This window comes from Octodon degus, unplaced genomic scaffold (assembly GCF_000260255.1).
Source record: "Octodon degus isolate 3935 unplaced genomic scaffold, OctDeg1.0 scaffold00071, whole genome shotgun sequence".
Classification (NCBI taxonomy): Eukaryota; Metazoa; Chordata; class Mammalia; order Rodentia; family Octodontidae; genus Octodon; species Octodon degus.
This window is the reverse complement of record NW_004524647.1, coordinates 2907522-2933029: the sequence shown is the minus strand read 5'-3', so window position 1 is coordinate 2933029 and position 25508 is coordinate 2907522. Positions and strand designations below refer to the sequence as shown.

The 25508-nt window shown below is 45.0% G+C and overlaps 1 protein-coding gene across 1 annotated transcript in view; it reads left to right on the top strand.

Moving 5' to 3' along the window:
- Itga9 (integrin subunit alpha 9) overlaps positions 1-25508 on the top strand; it is a 392948-nt gene that overhangs the window by 96262 nt on the left and 271178 nt on the right. The window contains exon 15 of the mRNA XM_004635243.2: positions 8242-8402. Coding sequence (XP_004635300.1) covers positions 8242-8402 — 161 coding nt within the window. The remainder of the gene's footprint in view (positions 1-8241; positions 8403-25508) is intronic.

Here is a 25508-nt window from a genome sequence, read left to right as displayed (position 1 = left end):
TCCAACAACTATTTCTAGTACCTCAAGTAGTCTTAAGGAAAAAGGGTTGCTGAGGGTTCTGGGACTCATATGTCTTTAACCAAATACCAGTTCATAATGTAGTTGGAATCCATTGACAAACATTTTCAATGAATGATTAAATATTCTTTTTATTATGGTCCTGGGGATCAAGCTCAGGGACTTTCCGAAGATAAATGTGTCTACCACTATAGTATATTCTTGGGCTATACCTCCAGCCTATGCATATTAACTTTGGTGCTATAAATTATCTAAAACACTAAAAAAGCAAATGGTTATAGTTTATGTGTGCGTTAATTTGAAAAATACTTATTTTGTGTCTTCATGTGCTAGGTGTTGGAAATATTGGTTGTGCCCTTATGGAGCTTCTAAAGGAAGTTACAGAGAATGTCTACTGTTTCAGTGTTTTGGGGGATTGACCCAGGACCATGATCCTGAGCTACATTGTCCACCCTTTTAAAATTTTGAGACAGTCTTGCTAAGTCACTAAGTTGCCCAGATGGTGTGTGAACTTGTGATTCTCCTGCCTCAGCCTCTGAGTGCTAGGATTGCAGGCAAGCACTACCAGCGCCAATTTAATATTTTTGTCGTAAATCATCCAAAGGCTGAATGCATAGCCTTCAACTCTTGGTCACTTTTGTGGTAAAAAGATAAACTGGTAATGGTAACAAAATAAACTGAGATGCAAGTCTGAGCAGGAGTGGTTTCAAAGCTTGAGATAAGTGGTAGAACTCATTGATGAGGAAGTCTATGAGTTGACTGAAGAGATATGGGGGATGTTTTGATTCTTAGCCAGTGACCCTTTCTGAGGTCCTGCCAGGAATTGACATTTCACTGACCACTAGGAAGAATTAGCTTGAAGGTCTGGGCTCAGCCATGAACCTTGAGGCATGGAAAAGAAAGGCTGTTAGAAGTCATGTTCTTGGGGCAGGGAGATGGCTCAGTGGAATAAGCGCTTCCCTGGCAAGCGCAAGGCATGAGTTCAATCCCCAGTTCTGGAAAAAAAAAAAAAAGTCTTGTTCCTTTGTGGGTCACACAAGAAAGTTGCCATATGTCCAAAGCTAGATGGTGACTGTCCTGCCTGAGTATGCAGGGTGGCTGAGTCAGAAGCCATGCAAGTTGGAGAGCAGCCTGGGTTACAAAATGAGTTCAAGGCCAGCCTGAACTGCATAGCAAGACTCAGTCTCAAAAAGACAAAAAAAAAAAAAAAAAAAAAAAAAAAAAATCAATTTGGAGCCAAGGTATAGCTTGGTGGTAGAGAGTATGCTTAGCTTGTATGAGTGTTGGCTTCAATCCCTGGAATCTCTTCCCAAAAATCAGATTTAGCAAGGATATCCAGAGATTTCGGGTGTCATCTGGGCTACTGAATCTCTGATGTTTTCCTGCTAATTTCCATGGGTTATATGAAAATGAACTATATCTCAGTCTTTGTGAATAGGGAAAGGTACAGAAAATCTGCCAGAAAGTGGACTGGTGGTATATGGGAGCCTAGAGAGGAAAAGTGAGCAACTGTAGGAGAAGTGAGCTGAAGGGGAAGAGGGGCTTTTTAGGAGCTATATAACCTGACTGTGGAGGGCGTCCTAGAGGTCAGTGCTCAAGTAGCCTCATGGTTGAGCAGGGTTAGGATGCAGATGGAAGGAGCAGGGCGCCAGCAGCTGTGTTCTAATGATCCTCCAGGTGGTCTAGATGAGACCCGTTGGTCACGGTTATACTTGGGGTTAATCAGTTCCTTGAGATTACCAGAACCTGTAGGTTTGGAGAAAGGGTTTTGTGGAACTGAACTTAAGCCTCTGAGGAGGAAGCACTGGCTGGGGCTGCTGGTCACTCTTAGGCGGTGCAATGAGGCTGATTTGGGAAGTGAGGGAGGAAAATGAGAAATTGGAGTTAACCATTGGTGGGACCAGCTGCTATGAACTACTGCTGGCTATGTGGACAGGACTGGGGAGTGGCTGTGAAGGAGCGAAGCTCTTCTCCTTCAGCCTCACAGGCTCCCTGAACATCCTATATTTGCAAAGGCTTGTGAGGCGCCATTGGAAAAACGGAAAGGAGGAAGTTCTATGGGGTCCCAGCCCATATTAGTCAGCTTTCCTATTGCTGGAACGAAATACCTAACACCTACAATTTAAAAGAGAGAGTTTCACAGGTTTTAATCCACAGTTGGCTGGCTCCAAGGGAGAAACCTCATGGCAGAGGGCCTGGAGAGAAGAAAACTGCTCAAATCATGGCATGTGGGAAGTAGAGAGCAAGGGGAGAAGCCAGAGAGGAGGAGATCGGGCCAAAACCTAGTTAAGCGGATGCCTTGACCCACTTCCTTTAGCTGGGCCCCAGCTCCTCAGAGCCCATTCAGCTGTGAGCTTGTTAGTGGGCTAACTTACAGATGCGCTTGTAAGTTAGCCCACTATCCAATCGCCTCTTCAGAGATCTCGTCATAAAGTTAGTTGACAAGAAGACTGACTGGCACACAGCCCCAGAATCCCAGCAGAGTTGAGAGAGGTAAGTTTGGAGCTGAGAGACAACAGCTTCCTGAACCAGCACAGCCAGCACCTGTCACTGTGGGCCACTAAAGTGTCTGGGGTGCATTTTTTACTCGACTGTTGCACAGAGACAAAATTTTCTGAGCTACTTTTGGACTCTTGAGAAGCATGGAGATGGGATAATAAGACAAGTCCATGCCATTTTGGGTTCTGTGATCAACAAACAGTTATGAAGTCTTACCAAGTGCCAGACATTCTGCCTAGCCACAGGCTCTGACCACAGAGCTTGCATTCTAGTGGGAGGGAGGCTCCCTGGCTTGCTCTTCTAGGCACATGCTGAGGCCCTTGGTGGAGCAGGCACCGCATGCCGAGTGCTGGTGCGCAGACACAGCTTTCTCATTCTGACAGTAGGCTCCCGAAAAGCAGGCTTATAACATGATGAGCAGTTTAAGAATTCTACCTATCCCAGAGAGGATCGTTAATCACTGGATCCTTGGCCTGGGGAGCTAGCTGCCTAGGGCCTCTCAGGGTCCCCTCTGGTGTGGAGAGACTCTCCCCTTACCCATAGGCTGTGCTTGTATCTGCTCACTGGCCAGACTGAAGCCTAAGTGTGCACGTTCCTCTTTGGAGGGGGAAATAAAGCTGGCACCTTTGGACTCTCACCAGAGTAATAAATGAAAACCAGGAAGGTTCGATGGAGTGCCCTGTGCTGCTATGACTCTTGGATCACTGACAAAGCTGTGAGCAAGAAAAGGTCCAGAGAGCCAGCGCCAACACCACCCACACTAATAGCGGAAATAGGGTTGAAGCCAAGTGGTTTGTCCCCAGGTCCCTTTTCTGCTGTTAGGTGCGCACTTCTGCTCTAGGGTGTTTGTGTTCTCTGAGCTCCTTTTGGTCCTTTGAAAAGTATGGAGGCACAGGATTATGAAGGAAATCCATGTATGTGAGGAAAGGGGTAGCTAGTAATTAATGTCTCATTCCTCAGGGAATATAAGGAAAGATAATAAAGTGGAAATACCATTTTCCCCCCTCTACTGGGAAGCTCAGAGTAACTGTGGAAGGAGAATTTGCTAGTAGAATTTCACAGCTGAAATCTTGTTCTGATGGAGAGGAGGAATGATTCAAAGCTGAGTGGGAGAGGCCAGAGCCTGAGTTGATGCAAGACAGCTGGTCCCCTCCTGGCCCAGGCTGGAGTGGGGGGCCCTTGGGAGCCAGCTGGGGGCAGGGAAAGGAGGCGGCTGAAAGCATTACTCGGGGCTGATCAGCTTTTCCATCAACATGACATCATTCGACACGGCATGGACACAAGCTGTGCATAGGAAAACCCTGAAGATGTGACTGAGTTGTTGGAGCAGGCCCTAATCAGAACCAGCACCTTTGTCCAGACAGGCTGGCTGGGCTGGCTTGCATTAGGGGTGGCTGCAACAATTGGGTAAGCCTGAGGGGACCCCCCCCCCAAACCAAGCGAGCCAACTGGCTGCTTCACTGTTAAGTCTCTGCTTTCTAGGAGCTACTTCCCAACATGCTTAGAGACATGGGTGAGTGCTGTTCTAAACCACCACTGGAGCTCAGCGCTTCAGAATGACCTGTATTTCTCCTTACTGCTGACAGCTAGGAGAGTCTCCTCACTCAGGCATGGTCTCACGTCTTGCTTTCTTTTCAAAGAGACAGTTTGATACAGAACTGACTTCTTGGATAATTTAAAATGTCAAAATAAATTTTAGGTCAAGGAGGACTGCTAAATAGACAGCTCTAGGGAGGAAATGGTTCCAGAATGATTGTCCTTCATGATTTGGATAATTTAATCTTTCTCTGTGTATTTCAGCACTTTAGAGAAGTCAGATAGGTGGTGCTCACATGCACAAACCCTGCCTACAACAGACAGCTGCAACCTTGTCCTTGGCTCAGTTTCTGTGAGCCTTTCTTCCCTCTGAGTTTCTAGGGGGCTGTGTTGTGTCAGTGGTTCTCTCGTGGATGGACCGTGAGGACTAACGGTCTTGCTTATAGGGTTCACACACAGAGCTAGGCATATGTTGGAGGCTGAATTCGTTCCCTTTTCCTGACTTGCCTGTGTTTGAGGACAATGAGATAGCAAAGGTAGACAGCTATGATAGTTATTGGTCTCCAGAGAGCCAGAATAGGGTGCAGGGAGTATGAATGAATATGAATTGGTTGATTTTAGAAAACTGAATCACGAAATTATAGGGCCTGGCAAAGCCTGAATTATGCAGGGCAAGCTAGTAGGCTGGAGACCTGGAGAAGAGTTGAAGTTGCAGCTCAAATCTGAAGGCAGGCAGGAAGCAAATTTCTTGCTTTTTGGAAGGAACTGTAGTGTTGTTTTCCCCTTAAGATCTTCAAATGGTTGGATAAGGCCCGCTCACAGTATGGTACGTAATCTGCTATATTCAGTCCACTGATTTAAGTGTTGCTCTTATTTTAAAAATATCTTAATGTCTTTGTTGGGGGCTGGGAAAATAGCTAGTGGTCTGTTACCTGCCTGACAAGCCAAAAAACCCGAGTTTGATAACTGACACTCTGTGCCGTGCTGGCCCTGCCCTGTGCCTCCAAGCCAGCTTCTGAAACTGGGCATGATAGTACACGCCTATAAGCCCAGCTCTGGGGAGGCTGAAACAGGAGAATCACTAAGAGTCCGAGCTGCGTATTGAGATCCTGTACCAAATAAATAAACGAATGAATGAATGAATGAATGAATGAATGATTAAAAAAATGCCTGTGTTTGTGCTTGACCAAATATCTAGGTACTATAGTCCAGCCACGCTGACACAAAATGAGCCATCTTGGCAGCTTGATAGAGGATGTATTGCTGAGCAGCTACCACTTTGGGCAGCTGATACTTTGACCTGCTGGGAAGCCTGGGAGTCTGCACAGAAGGTACCCCACAGCCATGCTACCCCAAGGTGGCTGAAACAACCCCTCAGGCAAAGGACTGCAGGTGCTGGCAGTAGAGAAATGGGAAAGGCAGGAGGATGTGAGTGGGGGATTGAAACCACATGCTTCATTTTCCTGTGTTCCTATCTACCCAGATCTTCTCCAAGCTCAGCCAGCGGGTCCTCTCTGGCAAGACAGCTTGGTACTGCTGTTCTCTCCATTGTCACCACTGCTGAGGGACAGCAGCTATGGTTACCTCATGTGGGAGGAGGGCTGGACAGGAGCCTCCTGGGAGATGCTGCCCAGTGGCTGCCACTCCAGCATCTGTTGACTCAGTCAGCACCCTCTCGCTTGTCTCCTAGCAAGGTGCATATACAGCCACGAATCTGCTTGCTGGGACTCTGGTACTTACTTTGTTTAAATGTAGCCTTTGTATCTCTGGCTATTGCTCAGGGAAGTTGTGATTAATAGAAAGTGAATTGGCCGGAGTTCCATTCTGAATATCTGAACATGTTTGGTTCTGCTATTGCTACACTCAAAAAATAAGTGTTGGGTCAGTTTATGTAAAAACAAAACAAAAAAGATGCCCAAGACCCAGTGTGGTAGGGGTAGCCCTGTAGCAGAGGGTGGCAGAGTTTCTCCTTCCTGCTCTGTAGTGGATGCTTTCTGGCCTGGAGCAAGTCTTTTCCTTTTCTGGACTCCAGTCTTCTCATCTTAAAAATAAAATGATCTGGATGACCTCTAGGATTACGTTAAAGCTTTGGCAGCTGGAAGTCCGCTGCACTTCTACCCACCTGGGGCGATGTGTAACACTTCTGTGGACATGTGCACTTCCTCTGTTGAAGCACTCTCCCATGTGCTTTCCTATATTCTTTTCTTGCTAGCTCCTGTGATTATCTGTGACCCTCGTTCTTCCTGGAAAGCCAGCCTTGCCTTGGAAATCAGCTGTTGCGGGAATAAACAAGCTGGGGCAGATGTGCCCTCTCTGCTCAGGAATCCACCAGCTTGGTGTGGCAAAAGACCTGCGACTCAGGAAAGCATCAGAAAGAGGCCCAGGCACAGTCACACGTGGCCTGTCCATTCCACGGCATCTTCTTTTCTCCCTGTCCAGACCACCCCCAGGGTTTGGTTGGGCTCTTTAATGTTCTTGAAAGCCAGAGCCATCTCTGCTGCCGGCTTCACATAGTGAAATGCCAGCAGGCGTGGGGCTGCTTCTGCTGGTGTCAAGATGTCAGCTTTGAAGGGGCAGGGGCTTGGAGATGAGTGCGAGCAGGGTCCTCCTCTTATTGCTGCTCAGCTATCTGGTCTGGTCATTTTAGAAACACAAGTTCCTGTTCTCTCACTGTAAAATTGCCACGTTCTCTAAATCCACGAATCAGTTAAGAAATAAAAATGTTTACAGATGGCTGGTCTCTGGGATAGAAAAGTGGTGAAATAGATCTGTCACTGCTAAAGCCGCATTTAAGCCAGGTGTGTAGTTCATGCCTACAGTATCTGTATTCTGGGAGGCTGAGGCAGGAGGATTGAAAGTTAGAGCCTAGACTGGGCAATTTAGGGCAACCTTGTCTCAAAATTTAAAAAATAAGATAAATAAAAGGGCTGGAAATGTAGCTCGCTGTGAAAAGTCTAGGTTCAATCCCTAGTACCACTCACTTAATTCATATACACCTGACAAAAGCATATTTTTATCTATCTTCTTACAAACTCTGAAATAGTGAAAGTGAAGTTTTTAGAATCGATCCAGTATGCATTGGACATTAGAACCACAGATATTTAAATCCCAAATGGTGTCTCAGCAGTTCAGTCCCCTGGCATTACATGTTCAGGTAGAGGTGGCAGGCCTGTGTTTTTGGGAGTCGACTTCAATCACCATGGTCATGGTTTTGTTAGAGTGGACATCACAAAGTCCTTGGTCACCGTATATAGCTTCCTGGGAATGCAGTTAGAACAGCTTCTGAGAGCCAGGCATGTGGGCCCTGGGAAGGCAGGCTTTTGCCCATATTATTCATCATTGTCTCTCTCCCCTTGTGCCTACAGTGTGCTTGTTGTACTGTTGGTGCTTAGTAACTCTGGACCATGACTTGGCATTTGTGAGGTGATGTAGAATTATCAGAAGTGATTGTTCCCCTGTTATGGTTTGTGCCTAGTTGTCCCCCCAAAGTCTCATGCAGTCATGGTGCAGCTTCTAGAGTTTGGGCTTGCTTGATTCATGATCCAGTGCTGGGATTGTGGGTGTGAGTGCTATATCCACCCTGGGGTGGGTACTCTGCATTACAATATAAGGAAAGGAGGGAGGCAGCCACTGCTCCTCCCTTTGCTCTTTGCTGTTTTCCATTGCCATGAATGGCTGCCCTTTGCCATGTGCCACTCTGCCTCGGAGCCAGTCAAGTATAGGCTGAAGCCTCCACTGTAATCTAAATAGCCCTTTTCTTCCTTCATTTTGGGTGTTAAGTATTTTGTCCCAGAAGTGAGAGAAAAGTAACTGAGACACCGATGTTGGATGTATATAGCAGTGCTTGGTAGCAGTCAATACCACATGGCACCCTGATCACTTAAGCTTCTCAAACATTCTATAGGTTTACCTTTAGAATGCCTGGAGTACTAGCCTGTGTTGGTACAAGTAATTGTTGATATACATGTTGATGGCTCTCTTGATACCCCATGATAGCACAGAGTTTAAGTCATGGAGAACCATGAGGGATAACACACAGAGCATCACTGGAAAGGCAGGGGATCCCCTGGTTCCCTCACCCAGGACTTCTGACCTCTGGAATGGAGGGCTAGGTACCTCTTGTTGGGGAGCAGAGGTAGCCTCACTACTGTGTGCCTTTGCTGACATCTTAATCTCCTTTATTGGCAGGTCTGAATTATGTTCTTACAGCTGATGTGGGCAAAAAGGAGAAGGGCCAGCTGCCCAGGGTCTACTTTGTGTTTCTGGGAGAGACTGCTGGCCAGGTCTTGGAGAAGTTGCAGCTGGCCCACATGGAAGAGATGTGTCGTCACTATGTGGCCCATGTTAAGGTCAGTCTCTTCTTTTCATGTTCAAATTCTGATCTCTCTAGATGTTCATTTGGGACTAGTGGGAAGCTGCTTTTACTGTGTATTTCATGTGCTCTGACTTCTCAAATTCAATTTTACAAGGAAGGAAATATGCATTTCTTCTTTTTTTAAAGTGGGAGTCTGACAGCACTTTTATGTATTTTATTGTGTCGGTCTCAGCTTCTAGGGGTTAGTTCACCAGTGATGCTTCCTGACTTTGATTTGTTTCTTTGAAAAGTTTCTCAGTCTTTTCTCTCTATGAGGCTCAGTGGTCTCGAAGGGAAAAGCCTCAGAAGCCTGTGCCTCTCGGTCGGCAGTGTTGCTGGCTTGCACGAGACCTGGCCCCTCTCTCAGCGGTGCATTACATATTAGCTCAGAGTCAGAGTGAAGGCATTTAAAAAGCAGTTGGACTAGATTTTCCTTCCTTGATTAGTTTGTTTATTTCAGGAGGCCTTTTCCCCCTCTTACTCTAAATAAACCTTCAAATATTTTTTTTCCTCTTGAAATTGTTTAACACACTTTGCTGCTAATTCAGGAGGTCATGCTCAGATTAGCTACAGAGTGGCCTCTGTGTGGAGTGGGAGTCCGGGCAGTCACTGACCAGCCAGCAGGGCCACAGGGCCAGGAGGTGGAAGGACCACATAACCCAGGCCACATGGTGGGTGGGATGATGGATCTTACAGTCACAGAGAGCGGGTATGCATCAAGCCGGATGAGCACGATGACGTCTTTGCGTCTCCATCTCTGGTTCTCTAAGATGGACATGGTAGTACGTTCCTTGAAAGGGGTCATAAGAATTAAGCACTACATGATGATTATGCTTAAAAGATTTTACATGGAATTTCATAAATAGCGGGACTCAATATTATTATTATGTGGTTGGGCTGTGCGTAATTGCCAACGTTCTAACAATTTTTATTTATAAAAAAGGCAGTTTTGTTTGTTTAACCTAATATCAACCAGTAGATCTGTAGCCAATAATAAAAATAGTTTGTAGATTAGAGATGAAACATCTTTCTATTATTGCATTTTTGGTGCCTGAGCAGGGAAGTAACAGCTGCTTCTGGGCCGCATGTAGGAAGATGCCCCTATGTTGGTGGCACTTGGCTGGCCAGAGCCCTCGCGCCCATGCCCTTGAGATTCTTTGCAGTAGGGCTGGGCCACATCATCTGCCAGAACTCGTGCCGGGGCCTGCCCGGACCAGCTGACTGGGCTTTGAGATGTTGGCCATTTATAAAGCTGTCTGCACTCATGTTAAGCCTACCAGCCCCTGTCCCTGTTGGTCTTAAATTCCACTGGCTTGTGGGTGCCCTTGGGAGATGTGAGGCTGCTTGGGACAGGGCCTGGCCTTCGAGTGGCTCTGTGGTCTGCACTATGCAGAGCAGAGGAAGTCTTTTGTGCTTTCTAGTGCTAGACCTGTTCCATCCAGTTCTTCCCCTGGGACTGTCTGCCACTTGGTGTCCTTTGTTCATGGCTACCTGAGTCGCTACCGCAAGGTGGGCATAGAGAGCCTATAGGCCTTTGCAGAGTGCACTCAGGAGCAGCAAAGGGGTGGTACCAGCTGAGATAGGGGTGATTCTGGGGCGCTTCTACAGCTACTGGGGTAAAGCAGGGCTTCCTAGGAGGTGTCTTGCTACCTCCTGATATCTCGGGTTGCCAGATTTAGCAAATAAAAACATAGGACCCTTCGTTAAGTTTGGATTTCAGATAGGTATTGAATGTAATTCTTTAGTTTTTAAGTACAGTAGTTCCCTTTACTCATGGTTTTTCTTTCTATGGATTCAGTTATTTGAGGTCAACTGAGGTCTGAAAGTATGAAATGAAAAATTCCAGAAGTAACACTTCAAGCTCGTTATGATAGTATACACACGATTCCAGTGAGGCAGGAGGATCACTATTTGGAGCCCAGCCTGGGAACTTAGCAAGAGACTGTTTCAGAAAACCAGACACCTAACACACACCCCATCCCAAGCAAACAAACAAACAAACAAAACCCGTTTTATAAATTATACATTTTTAGGGCCGGCCAGATAGCTCAGTAGACTAAAGCACCTGCTTAGACAGGTGTGGGGACCGGGGTTTGATCCCCACATGCACTGCTGGCCCCACCCCCAGGGCGTGCTGAGACTGGGCATGATGACGCATGCCTGTAATCGTAGTGTATGGGAGGCCGAAGACGGGAGGATCACTACAAGTCCTACCTGTGTAGTGAGACCCTGTAGAACCAGTACTAAATACATAAAATTAAATTATGCATTTTAAGTTAGTTTTACTACAGTATATTGTTAGGTTGTGCCTTGTTTATAAATTGAACCTCACCATATGTATATATGTATAAGAGAAAACTATAAGGTTTGGCACTCACTTATTTCACATATCCATGAACTATGAACATATCCCCTGTGAACAAGAGAGGTCTACAGTATGTTCCAGTGGAACAACTTGTTTTTTAACCTGAAATTTGCACTCGGCATCCTGTTGGCAGATTCAATGGTAGTGGTTTTCTTCCACCCCAAGTGGCTTGCTCCACTCAGTCAAAACGTGGCTCCCCAGAAGAGAGATGAAGATGTTGGTGAGAAGAATACAAGGCTGCCAACAGGGCTCCTGTACATTTAGAGAGAAGGGAGGCAGGCCTGCTTTAGAGAACTTGGACCTGGACAGATCAGATGTAGTTATTGGTCAGCCATGTTTTTCATATAGGAGCCAGATGGGCAGCACATGCCTGCAATCTTGGCAGCATAAGGCAGGAGAACTGCAAGATCATGCTCAGCCTTGAGTAACTTAGTGTCTTCACAGGACCCTGTCTCAAAAAAAAAAAAAAAATCTGTCTATCTGGATATATCGCTTAGGCGAAAGGCCCTAGGTTCAATTCCCAGCACCACTGAAAAATATAGAAAGACAGGAGAGGGAAGGAGGGAGCAAGGGACAATATTGCTATTACGGCATAGCAGAGTGGCCGATGCCTTACAGCCACGAGGAAGGTTTTTCCTACTGATTATCTTCAGGGCCATAGCCAAGGGCCTGGGTGAATGGCAGTGAGTGTGAACATGGGCGAATGCTGCCAAGTTAGTTAGCTGTCTGCAGTGTGGCCCAGCTGCCCAAAGGGCACAGAATGGCCTGTGGCTTTGAGTTGTGGGAAAATAGCTGTGAGCTGTGTCTTAAGACAGGGCTGAGGAGGGACTTGCAGCCAGCCACCCGTTGGAGTGGAGACAGGACTGGGGGCTGTGAGTCAGGGCTACAGAGCAGGAGATGGCCTCTCCTGCAAGGGCTGGCTCTCAGCTTCATGGACGAGTCATGGAAGATAAATAAAGCATTCTGGCTTATCACACACCATATGGCCAGCAGACAGTGAGGCAGCCATGGGCCGAGTATGTTTTGTTTAGGCTGTCTTTAGGTCTTTTTTCCTTGAATCCTAGTCCAATCTTTTTTTTTTTTTTTCCTTTTTTCAACCCTAGAAGTTTTCGCTCCATATATGGTGGTAACTTATCTATTGCAGAGCCCTGCTTGGACTAACACCTGCCTCCCAAACTAGCTGTGCTGTATCCTTCTTTGTTCCATTCAGAGGTCCAGAATTTTGTAATGAGACACACCCTCTTTCTCCAGGCCTGTCTGTGGTCAGCAGTGCTGAGGCAGATCTACTTGCTTCCTTGGCTTCTCCCCATATTCTTTCTGTACCCCAACTTATCACTGCAGCTCCCCCAGGTCAAGCCAGCTTGGGGGATGGTCAGGTAGGCTGGAGACCTGGTGGATGCCATGGATGCAGGTGAAAGCCCAGACACCTCCCCTTGGCCTTAAGTTTTTCTCTTGGGCTTAGCATCAGTTTGCCTCTCTGGCCTCATCTCCTACTGTCACGTCACCTGTGTGCCCTGGCTCTTGTAATAATCCGTTATCTTTCCTCCTAGAACCTGCTTCTCATGCTCCCTGCCTTGGTTCGTAGATTCATCCTCGCATTTCTGTCTCTCCAATTCGTCAGAGGCCTAGTTCTTGCAGCCTCCACGTAGAGTCACTTTCTACTTGCGTACTTTCACATTGTTTTAGTTGTAAGCATGAACCTCTTACCTATTTTATTTCATATTTTCCCTTTATATCAGATGACTTTTAGTTTTAGTCCAATAAAATGAAACAAAAGCATGATGCCCTTCTATAAACAGAAAATCAGTTATCTGCCCCAAACAAAAAAGAACTAAACACATTGATGATCAACGGCATCGTTGAATTCTAGTTGTATTTCATCCTCTGCTATTCTCTGGCAGGTGTGGTCTGCTCTCCCCATGGGTTAAGAAGGGAAAATACATAGGGGCACCGCAGCAGGACTTTTTTCTAAATGCAGTCAGAAGAACTGAAGGGAAATGGCTTCAGATATGAGGTTGGTGCTCTGGAGCCAGGCCTAAGTGCACCTGGGAAGCCCTGGCCAGGCTGTAAGTTGATCAGCTACGCCTTGCCTCTTCTGGCCGCCTGTGACTATGCCTGTTCTTCAAAGCATAGCTATTCCTCAGGTCAGAGGCAGCCACTGAGTGGGCCCTAGAGGAGCCATCTTTGTCCTCCTATCATAGGGCTGCCTGCATGCTGTCTGACTTCTGCTTTGGGGTGACAGGCACAGGACAAGTGCTTGTCCAACAGAACATTGTGGGAATGGCTAATTGGCTCAACTGGAGTCTAGGGAGCTTCTGATAAGGGGTGGGGCTTGCTCACCCATCTGTGGGCCATCTTCTTGGAAGTGATGATTTGAGAAGGCAGAGAAGAGTTTTGAATGGGTGATGCATGGTAAGGAATAGAGACAAGTGTCTTCTCATTACTCTATCATTTTCTGGCTTATGTGTATTTACCCAAATGTCACTGCCTCAGAACCTGCACAGCACCTAGTAAAGGCGAGCCTTCTGATGTCAGATGCTCCCATCTGACAGGCCAGATAGCAGCCTCGTCAGGAAGCTAAGGGTCAGCTTTGAGTCTTATGCAGGCTGTGCAGGAAAGCCCAGGCAAAGCTGGGTACGAGGTCCTTGCATCACTCCCTCCTGTGACGACCACCAACACCTTCCAGAGGCCTGCAGGAAACCTTTGTTGAGTAGAACCATACGTTAGACACTGTCAGGAGAGCCAATAACAATGATTAATGTTTTTGAAAAAAAGCATTCTACACCAGACTAGGGAATATACAGACACTTTGGCTTTTCTGAGAAGCTGCAGATGTTCGTGGTGTTGCTCTTTTATGTTCTTGAAGGGTTTTTCAAGCGACTGACTCTTAAGTTGCTGCAGCCTATGCTGCTTGTGGGGGCAGGTGCTCCTCCTGACCTGGGGAAGGGCAGGAAGTCATGGTGGGCACTGCATCTCCTCAGAGATCACATCTTGGGCTCTGCCCGGGTATTTGGATCGTTTTCCATCTTCACACTCCACAGAAATGTGTGAGGCCCCTGGTTTAGCCCTGTGGGGAGCTGTGAGGCTGCACAGCAGGGGGATCCATTGCACATTTTAGAGGAATTAAAGGTTTATCTTTCTTGTTTGAAAAGCAGATAAGGAAGGACGATTAAGTTGGAGTGAATAAGAGCTTTGTGAGAAAGAGAAAGGAAAACATCAAAGTTTCCTTCCTTATCCGGAAAATAATATGCGCAATCTCTTGGTCATCTTGATAATTCAAAGAAATATCTAAAAAAGCTGTATGGCTTGACAAGACAGGACACAGATGTGAGATGTAAGGGATCTTTTTAAAAAATGGTAGAATATCACATTAGCTGTGCTGTTGCTCTCCCAAAGGTAACCAAGATTCCAGTTTATTACGTGTCTTTCCAGAGCCTGTCCAGAAAGCTGTGTGTGAGCCGTATGTGCGTGGTAGCGTCCTGTATATATGCTGTTGTCAAGCTTCATTCTTTTTTGTAAAATGGCCAACAGAAGAATGAATACACAGATCTTGGTAAATCTGTACAGCGGGATGCTACTCACCAGTAACATAAGAATGCACTGCCTGTTACACAGTAACATGGATTCCTCTCAAGTGCATTATGTGAGGTGAAAGAGTAAGACATGGGGGGCTACCTGCAGTATGGTTCCATCATGTGATGTTGTGGAAAACCATGTGAAGATCTGAAAAGTACACCTGTGGTTTCAGGAGGCCAGGGATTGATTAGGGCAAAGGCAGCAATGATTGGCTTCAAATAGGAATGAGAAGACTTCCTGTGGTGACAAAAGTATCCTAGATTCTGATTGTGGTAGTGATTGTATGACTGAATAAATTTACTAAAGCTCTTTGGAGTGTACATTCAAAATTAGTGTGTGTTATTATATGTAAATTATATTTATTTATTTTTTGGATTTAGGACAGGGTCTATAGGGTCTCACTATGTAGATCAGATCCGTAGTGGATTCTCCTGTTTTCAGCCTCCCAGGTGCTGGGATTACAGGCACATGCCACCATACCCAATCTCAATTGCCCTCTCAGCAAGCCCTGGGGGTGGGGCCGGCTTGGCACACTAGGGATCGAACCCTAGCCACTATGCCCTGCCGAAGCAGGTGCTTTAGTTCACTGAGCTATCTGGCTGGCCCTTGTAAATTGTATTTCAATCAAACTCTAAAAAAATATGCTTTGGAATTTTTTCCATGCTGTGCAGGTAGAATTTTCCTGTTTTTTTTCATATCTGCATGATATTCTGATGAAAAAGTTATCTCTTGATGTACTTAACCTATTTGAAGGTCTTCTAAATGATATTTCTAAACTGCACATGGAGCTTGTAAAGTAGTAATCTGTTTGTTTTTCTGTTTAATGGGTCAAGGTCCCTTTTTGGAAGATTTCAAATCTGTTAATGGAAAGAAAGACAGCCTCATTGAGCAGGAGAAGTAGTGATGTCCTCTCCTGCTGCTCCTCTCCCCTGCTCAAGCCTTAGTGCTCTGATAGGGAGTTTGTTAGAACTGAGAGGGCAGCACAGAAGGTCCTGTGGCCTTTGTGGTAGCTTGGACGTGTGTGTTGGATGACAAGCCTCTTGGCCATGAGAACTGAAATTTGTCTCGACTCCCGTAATGAGTTGGAGACAGCATAGGTGGACTGAATGTTCAGTAAAGGGTGCTGTAAAACCAGGGCAGTGGATGAGGGAAAGCTGCCATATTTGAGAAGTCACCATCGTCAGTGATAGAGATGCTCACAGATAGGCTTTGGTCACGTGGATGCTACGAGGTTATTGGGAAGTTGGATTTTGCAGACCACACTGGGTAGTCACTCTACTGAGTGTGGGTTGCCTTGACCACCTGCTCAGGGAAGCTGTGTTGCACATAGCTGGTAAGTGGCTGGGAACAACAAGAATGGAAGGGGTGTGTGAACACTCCGTCTGGGATCTGATATCACCCAAGAACACTGTTTAGCCATTGCTTTCTGTCTTGGATGGAATAAAGAGTTCTTGGTCTTCTGCATCTCAATAGTGCTGCTTTTGGGGGACATTGTGATTAGCACAGGAAAGTGCAGTGATTTGAATTCAAATGCCTTGCTACCTCAAATTCTTTTTGGAGTTGATGTAAATAGAGTGATAACACACACTGGTGGTTTTATCATACAGTTAGTTGTACTTTGTATGTGGTGAAGTTTGTCAACTGGTGTGGGTGAAACTTTCATGTGAAATGGTCCCAGGTGCCAACGGTTATATTCTTTTTTACTTACACTGGTTTTACTTATATACTGTTGATGCCTTTGTAGCACTAGAGTTGTGCTATCATACTGGCTTTGTCCTTGTATTTAAAATGTGATTATAAAGACTTACAATAATGCCCCTTTCAAACCTTGAACTTACATATTCATTATAAACATAATTCATTGCAAAGTAATTACTTTCTAGTCTTGTTTTTAATTATTCTGTGGAATACTTTTTTTTTTTTTTTGAACTGGGGATTGTACTCTGGCCCTTGGGCTTGCGAGGCAAGCAGTTATTCTACTGAGCCATCTCCTCAGCCCTTTCTGTGGAATACTTGTTCACTCTTTAGTTTTGGCAAATCTTTATTCTTTATGGAGAAATTTGAATTTTGGAAAGAGCCACATTTCTTTGTGATCCTTTTTAGTAGATAATGTAATACATTTGGGGAAAAGTGATAATATGGAAACTATAATTAGGAATTTAGTAATTAATCTCCCTTTGAAAATGATCTGTAAGTATGCACACAGTATTGCTAATTGGCCATGTGAGCCATTGCCAGTTGCCACACATGAAGTAGTTACTGTCTTCTCGTTCTGTTATTTAGGAGACCAAGCATAGAGAACATAAGGAATTGTCCAATACTTTATAGCTTACAAGTAGCAAACCAAAAATGGCAAAAGCAAATCTTGGCTTTTAACCATTGTACTGTATGACTGCTCATGTAGCTTAGCTAGGACTAGTACTCGTTGTATGCTAGGTAGTCTAAGTGCTTTACACTGATAGAAAATCAGTACTTGTTCAGGGTTGTAGAACTAGTGAGAGGCTTTACTTCTCCATAAAGAGCCCTAGGATCATGTGTTGAGCATGTGGCTGCCAAAGGCACAGCTTGTAGTTGTTGATTTTCTAAGCAATGGTGTGCCGTTAATACTCTTAGGTATGCAGGCCTGACTTGAAACATTTTGCCAGTTTCCCTGGTGTAAATATTTTCACCATAGCTGATTTCAAGCTACCAATGGGACATCACCAAATATGTGGTTAGAAAAGAATGTAAACACTGGGGCCATAATGTTAAATGAAGTAAATCAACGCAGAAGCTTAAATGTTTCATGGTTTCTTTTAGATGAGAAATCCCAACTGTAAACACAGAGCAAAATAAAAGATGATAAGAAGTAGGGAGGTGAGATGCAAGTGGGGGGGAGGATGGAGAAGAGAGGAAGGGGATGATGAAAAGGAATTAAGATGTGACATATACCAACTCCCACAAACAATGTAAACATTAGGTGCTGCAAACATGTACAATACAAATACAAATGAGGAAGAAGCTAAAGGAAGGGATGCATAACAGCACACTGTGGAATGCTATTTCCAATCTGTCTCAGTAACCTCAAGAGGACAGATGATAGTAAAGTAGTAAATTATGAGTTCTGAGTACTTATGACCTTTATCTTGATAAACTTAATCGCAAGCTTATTCAATTTAACTTTTGCTAATGGCTTGCAGACTTTCTGAAAATGTTAACAATTGGCTCATTCAGACCAGTTGCAGGAAGCTCCAGTTCTCTGTCTTCGTTGTGTTTGTTAATTAATTGCTTGGCTCTCTCAAGTCAAGCCTTACATGCAGCTGTTTCATTATCAGAGTCTTTTATCCCTCTTGTTTCCTGTGGCTTTTCACATTGATGAATAATGAAACTAAATTTGTGGGCTCAGTTTAATCAATAGACCACAGCTTTTATTTTTGTACATTTGGTTCCAAGGTGCTCTGATTTTGACTGAATTTATTGGTGGGGTAAAATTTCCATTTAAAATGGCAGAAAAGATTTTTATTTAAGTGTATTGAGATCTTATTCCTTACTCCTCATTCCATGTATCATGTTGAGATTCTGTTCACCAGCCCCCTAGTAACTCATTGCTGAGTATTTTGTCTGCTTGAAGGACGGCAAGGGGTTTGAAGGGCTACATTACCTCCCCATAGGATTGCCTGAGGGCTGGAGATTTCCTCACTGCCTGAGCTTGACTTTGACCCAATCCTGATTTATGCAGGGTGGAGTGACCATTCTGAGTCATCTGTGGTCTTCCTGTTTTGTGACTTGATCAAGTAAGATCTAGGGACGGGTTGATCTGGCTCCTTTCTTAAGCATTGCTTTAATCAGAGGTAGCCTATCAGTGGGCCTAAGTTGTGCCACCATCCTAGTAAGTCAAGGTACACTTTTATTTATTTATTTATTTATTTATTGTATTTTAGGGAAGGGTCTACAGGGTGTTCAAGGTCTCACTATTAGATCAGACTCATAGTGATCCTCCTGCTTACAGCCTCCCAAGAGCTGGGATTATAGGCACATGCCACCATGCCCAGTCTCAGTTGCCATCTCGGCGTGCCCCCAGGGCATGGGGCTGGCATGGCAGGCCTGGGGATCAAACCCCCTGCCCCTGCACCTCTTTACTCTGTTGGTGGTTTCCTTTGTTGTGTAGAAGCTTTTAAAATGTGATCCCATTTCTTTATTCTTGATATTATTTCCTGTACAACCAGGTTTCATCAGAGGTAGTCTACCAGTGGGCCTAAATTGTGCCATCATTCTATTAATTCAAGGTACATGTCTTTCTTTGCTTTATAATTAGGAATTGAACTCAGGACCTTGCACTTGTCAGGCAGGTACTTGTGCCACTGAGCCAACTCCAGTGTCTTTAAGAGTTTCCTCTCTTTTGTCTTCCAGCAGATTGTTTCTGTGCTGTCACTCTTTCCCTTGTCTTCTCCACTCATTACTGAGACATTTATCTGCAAATGATTAGGATTTCTTGGCCCATTGAATCCCTTGGGGCTCAAGGAATAATAGTCCTTGGCATCACCTTTCATGTGGCAGCTGGTTGTCTACCTGTGGTGGTCCTCACCCAGACCTCCCAAGTCCTGGTTGCACAGACTCCGGGTTTGGAAGGCATCCTCACTGTCTGTTTTCCCCCAAGTGGAGCTTTTGTACCTGAGACATGTCCCACTTGTAAGGTCAAAGATGGCCTTGAATGGAAATGGATGGAGGTGGATCAGCTGAGTACATTAGGCCTTGATTTGTTCTTTAATAGACAGGATCATGGCCACCTTGCTGGGCATTTGGGCTGTCCCTGTGGCTGGTGGCAGAGGCTGGAGTGAGTGACTTTCATGGCAGGATGGGTAATGAAAGTCATATTTTTGAATAGAAATCATAAAGAAAGTGGGGGCAAGCCAGCACCCCATTGTACTGTGTACCATGTTGAAATAGGACACAGTAAAAGCCAATCTGTTAGAGGGCTGGTCCATGTCTGGGTAAGCACAATAATGTGGGCCTGCTCAGAAAATTCTTCTGAGAGAAGACTGGGACCAGTTAAGATTTTCTGCAGATAAGTAGCATCTCAAACTTTCAAACTTGTACCTCCCTTTCATGTGGCTGAGTCTGTGGTGACGGCCCATTAAAAGGAGAGGAAGCCTGCCCAGAAGCCTTATCATGTGGGATAAGAGGACCAGCATATTGGTTATATCAGCAAATTATCTTTTATCTTATATAAATATAGATTTTTGTTTCCCTCTATGTGATTAAAGAAAAAATATTTTGTCAGTGAGTTAAGATCATTTCCTCTTTTCTTCTCATTTTGGGAGGATACTTTTAGGTCCTTTATCAAGAAACTCATTTTCTCAACATGCCCACTGGCCTGAAGCAAGATCAGTGGGGTTAAAAGGTCTGAAGAAAATGGATTAATATGAATTTGGTGTCAAGCAAATTTTTTACAAATAACTTGTATGGATACCTTCTCTCCCTATCCCTATCTCTCTCTCTGTGTATATATGTATGTATGTATGTATGTATGTATGTATGTATGTATACGTTTCATATAAAATATTTTTATTTTGAAATATCAGGCTTGTAAAAAATTATCAGACTAGCACAAAGAAAGTACCTCTCCCACATTGCCTGAATGCTAACCTTTTACCATATTTTGTTATTTTCTATTTATACTTTTTACCTCTTAAGGGAATGCACCCTTAAATATATGAGGTGCTTTTCCTAAAAACATTGTTTTTTTAACATACAGACAGCACAATTATTGAACTCAGGAGATTAAAAGATACATTACTGACTGTTAGCTTATCTACAGCACTTACTCAGCCTTTACCAGTTGTCCTCATGTCCATTGTAACAAAAGATCATCTCCGATTTTATGCTGTATTTGGTTGTCTTGTTCCTTTTGTGTGGGCTTGGTCTTGCTTGCCCTTGAAATTTTGAAGAGAATGTTTTATTTTATAGATGGTCTTTCTGTTTAGCTTTATCTTTTCATCATTATCAGATTGAAAGTATACATTTTCTTCAAGAATACCACAGGAGAATTGTGTTCTATATGTTTAAAAACATTACATTCAATATTGCTTATGGGCACATTTTCATCATTGCTTCCACATAACTTTCTAGAATAACTTGATAAAATGGGAAGAAAGAGGAGCAAGATGGTGCAGGTTGGGTGTGCAGGCTTGGGGCTGGATGGGTGTGGGTTCAGGGTGAGCACTTTGAAGAGGTGAGATGTGAACAGACTTGAAGGAGTTAGAGGAGTCATGCAGTGGGTTCCTGGAGGGAGTGTCCAGACAGGGCCTGAATGTTGGCATGCTTGAGGGACTAGGGGGGCCAGAGAAAGGGCAGCAGAGGCTGGAGTGGCCGTGTGTTATGAGGAAGGTCATGCCAGCCTCACTGGCCATGGCAAGGACTGTGTCTTTGTTCTGAGTGAGATGAACACCAAGCAAGGGTCCTATGCAGAGTAATGGCATGATCTGGCCTCCATCTATAAAGGACCAGTCTGTGGTGGCTGTGTGGAATTGCAGGGGGTGGGACTGGAGCAGGAACCTACTTAGCAGATTACAAGAACTGCCTGGAGCAGGGAGTTTGTACTCAGTGGCTTTATGCAGCTTGAAGTGAAGATGGTGATAAGTGGTCAAATTCTGTACACATTTTGAAGGTAGAGCAGCAGTGTGCAGGATTTGCTAAGAATTTCAGTCAGTTTTGAGCAATGAGATATTAAAGTGATGCCAGGGTCTCCTGAGTACCTGGAAGGATGGAGTTGCCTCTGGTATTGTCTTCTACCAAGGCTTCAGATGGAGCAGGTTTTAAAGGGAAGCACTGAAGTTTTCTTTCAGATATAATGAGTTTGAGTTTAGAATCTGTTAGATGTTGAAAGTGGAATGTGTATATAAGAATTTTCACTCTGAGTAGTGATCTGGGTTGATACCAGTTTTGGACTTGTCAGCAGATAGATTGCATTTCAATCTGTGAGGTTTGATAAGATCACCAGGGGAGTGAGGGAGACAGGCAGTAGAAAGGGAATAAGGACTGAGCTATAAGCACCCTAATACTAGACATGCCTTTCCCTTGCACTCCCCAAACTGCAGCTGGATTCCAGCCATCATATTTGCTTTCTATGCAGGAGACTCTAGTTTGAGGCCCCTTTAAAGAGTCTCCAGTGGCTTCCACTTATAACTCATTGACCTTTATATGTTAAAGGAGATATAAAGTGAGTCTAAGTTTTAGCTTGTTATTATGCAGACTATCAGCATGGAGTTTTTCAGTCCTACAGAACTTTCTGTGAAGATGCAAATGCTCCTTGGAGGCCTGTTGTGGAATTGCCTTTTACTGTAGAAAGACCTGCTTCCTGATGTACTTGCTCATTCTGGGTGGAGATTCCTTTGCAACTCAGCATTTGTGAAGTGCATAAATCACAGGCATTTTCTGCTTAGGGTGGCATGGGCCAACCACTTGGTTTTAGACAAGCTGCTTCTCCTTTACTGCTGAGTGTCAGCTTCCTCAGCTGACAGAGGAAAGGCTCATATGAATTACAGTGTTGACTTCTTAGAAAGGATTTGGTAATGCTGGCTCTTTTTCCTCTCTTCTACCCCACATATATTTCATTTTACCTAACCATTTGAAACGGGCCAAGATGTGTTTCATAGGTGTTTGGGAGATTTTTGTATTGATTAGAAGCAGATACTGAAAAGAATATTGGAAGTATAGAGCAAATAATAAATCTACATTTGGAAGAAAAGAGGACAAATGGTAACACGGCCCTCCTGCCAGCATCTTTCTTCTGTTTCCTTTCCTCATGTCTAAGAAGCTCCTCAGCTACCAGGTCTTTCAAAGCAGAACTTTTTAAGGTGGTTACCTTCTTCTTGACTTGCACCCATCTCCTTGGTGTAAACGTAGTCAGAGAAGCTAGGCCAGAGCTTCTGTGGCTTCCTCCCACATTCGCAGGAGAATGTTGGCCTCTATGTTTTCTCCCATGGCTCATTATGGTGCACCGGTGTCCTGGTAATCTCTCTTTATGAGGATGTAGAAGGTTTGTTTGGGAGAGAAGAAAGGTTCTATTGCCTAAAGAGAGCCATGGAAGTCCCTGCTTTGAAGAATCCTCTCCCTAAAGGAGTTTCTGACTGGAGGTTTTGGAGGTCTGACCAACAAGCCAGCCCTAGGTAAGAATTGGGATAAAGCAGGGTCCCGGGGGTAGCTCCTCCATATGCATCCCAGGAAGTCTATGTGAAGAGGGTGACAGGAAATTGCTTCCTTTTTAAGACATGATAAGTACTATGTAAATAAGAAGAACCTGAGATTTAACCACATGATACTGGCCATCTTTTATTGAGCATTTACTATGTGTTAAATGTTTTACATGCATTTTCATACTTAAGAACTCAATTGTGTATAATAAATATACACAAAACTATATATGTCAGAATTCTAGAGAGGAATCTTTGAGATTTAGGATGATTAATTTACTCAGCATCTCAGCTGAGCTGGTGAGCAACAAAGCCTTGGGCTTGAATCCCTTCTGGCAAGTAAAGGCTTCGGCGACCTTCTGCAGATCCCACAGCCTTAGCCTGGTGCTCTTAGCACCAGTCATGTGGGGGAGGGCAGCACTGTGGGGCCATCTTGCTGTGGTTTTCTTGTCAGCGGAGAAGGGCGTCATAGCTGCTCTTGTGCCTCACTGTCCTGCCTCATCTGTTCCATGGCAAAGGGAAGCCTGGTGTGGGCCTGTGAGCCTGGAAGGCCACAACTGTAGGGACTAGATGTTCTCTCCTCCTGTTTGATCTGCAGGGTTTATGACAGAACCACCTTTGTCTATGGCATTTGAGGGTTGGCTTATCAAAGCAGGTTGTGTCCCATTCACATTTGCAAAGCCCTCTATCTGGGTTTCCTCCAGGTCTCTCTCCCGGGCCCCACCCTAGGCTTCTCTGCTTTCTGTTTGCTTCTGTGTACACCAGCACCCCAGTGACCTCTGCCCAGCTGTGGATGGAGTGGTCTCAGTTTACTTGCACAATCATAAATACTTGCCTCCCCCCAGTATTCCAACTTGGATGGCTTCTCACTAATTGAGCACCCATTTTGTGCTGAACACTGTGCTATGCCCTATAGTGACGTGAACCGCAAGACACAGCCTATGCTGAACCCCTGTTGTGAACACATCATGACCAGGCAAGTCACACTTGCCTCTGTCTTCAGACTATTTGCCTAAATTGTTGATGCCTCTCCTTCAGGAGCTCTACTTGGGCAGAGATTCTTTTCCTCTCAGAGCCAGCTCCCAGGTTCCCTCCCGCAGGGTGACTGCCTGCTGCCCTGCTCTGCTATCCTACTTCTATGGCAGCTGACCTGTGGGCCTTCTGTTCTCTGTTTCCGCAGAACTCAGGTGTCTCAGTACCTTCTTCCTACCTGTATTTGTGTCACCTAGTTCTTTTGGGAAGGGGGCATATGATGTTTAACAGTATCACCCTAGGCTTTGCCTGGCCATAAGACTCTAAAATGTTTGTTAAATGAGAAAGTTCAAGAGCCCGCCAAATAGCTCAGTGTATTAAAGTGTCTGCTTAGGCAGATTTAGCAGCCAGGGTTCTATCCCCTGCATGCCATGCCAGCCCCGCCCCTGTGGCACACTGACACTGGGATTGAGACTGGGCTTGGTGGTGCACACCTATAATCCCAGCTCTTGGGAGGCTGAACATAGGCGGATCACTGCAAGTCCAATCTACGTAGTGAGATCCTGTAGACTCTGTACTAAAATACAAAAAAAAAGTAAGTTCAAGTGTTCTCTTATTCTTACTGTCCATTTCTCAGGACAAGAAAAGAGTTAACAAGTGGACTTCAAAGGAGATATTTTTGTCTTCATATTGTAATCAATCAGACTTTTCTGAACTTAGAATTTGGTATATGCCAAATTTGGTATATGAGTACATGCAACATGACTGTTTTAGGGTAGTTGACAAAGGAGCTGCTTTCTGAGTAACCTCTCTCACTGGGTGTAAATACAATACAGGGGAAAGCCTGGTGCAGGTGGTACTCCCCCAGGGTCGGTGTGAGGACAGGAGGAACTCTGCAGATAAGCTGCTAAGGTCTGCACACTGGAAGACAGTGCACACATGCAGCAGATTCTTCTGTGAATCTACCAAGCTGGAGTTTCCAGGCAAGCATCCTTGCTACCCCTTGTTAGCCTCTGTGTTCTTGGTTTTTGTTGCTTAATGACAAAGGAAAGACAGTTCTGTGTTCTCCACCCTGTTTGTATCCCCACTTAATTTACCTTACCTCAGAGGGAGAGGGGGGGGGCTGACTTGAACAGTCTCAAGAAATGGCTCAAGGCTTTGTTATCTTTAAGAAAACCATATAATTGCCTGTGTAGAAGGGCAGCCTGTAGTGGCCCATCAGGGCAAGCAGCGAGACCCTGATTCCTGTGATGGCGAGCTGCACCCAGGCCCCAGCAGTCCTTTCTACCCAGGAGAAGGAACTGTTTCCACAGGGTAAGCTCAAGAGCACACTGTCCAGTAAGATTCAAATCATATATGTAATTATGACTTTTCATTTAAAAGTTAAAAGAAGCAGAAAATTAATTTTAATAGTACATCTATTGGTTTGCCGTATCAGAGGCTACAGACAAGGTAGCTTAATCAACAGACATTTATTTGCTAAGAGTTCTGGAGACTGGAAGTCCCAGACCAAGGTGTCAGTCAGTCTGTACAGGAGCTTGCAGGGCTGGGGCGAGGCTGCTCAGAGGACTGCACATGCTCTGATTCAGATCCAACACCAGACACAGGAATTTATGAACTTGGGCTACAATGCTGCCCACAGAGTCAAATGTAGAAGAGTGCACAAGATCTGCTCATGTGATGGAGATACACAGGAGCCAGCGGAAGGCCTGGAGCCCATGGCACTGACCCATGGCACTCTGCATCAGGAGGCTGAAGAACTGCAATAGAAGGCTGAGGGGTCTGTGCCAGAAGGCTGAAGGATTGGGGCTAGAAGGGAAAGAGTTGGCACTGGCAGGCCAAAGTGTCAGCCCTGGAAGCTGAGAAACTGTGCGGACAGCCAGGAGACGATGCCCAAGGAGAAGGTGCAGGCCTGAGCTCTTCTGAAGAAAACCAGCTCCAAGAAAGTGCTTCCAAGAAAAATCAGCTGAAATTATTCCCTTGTGTCTGCTTTTCATAACTTTCTTTTTTTTTTTTT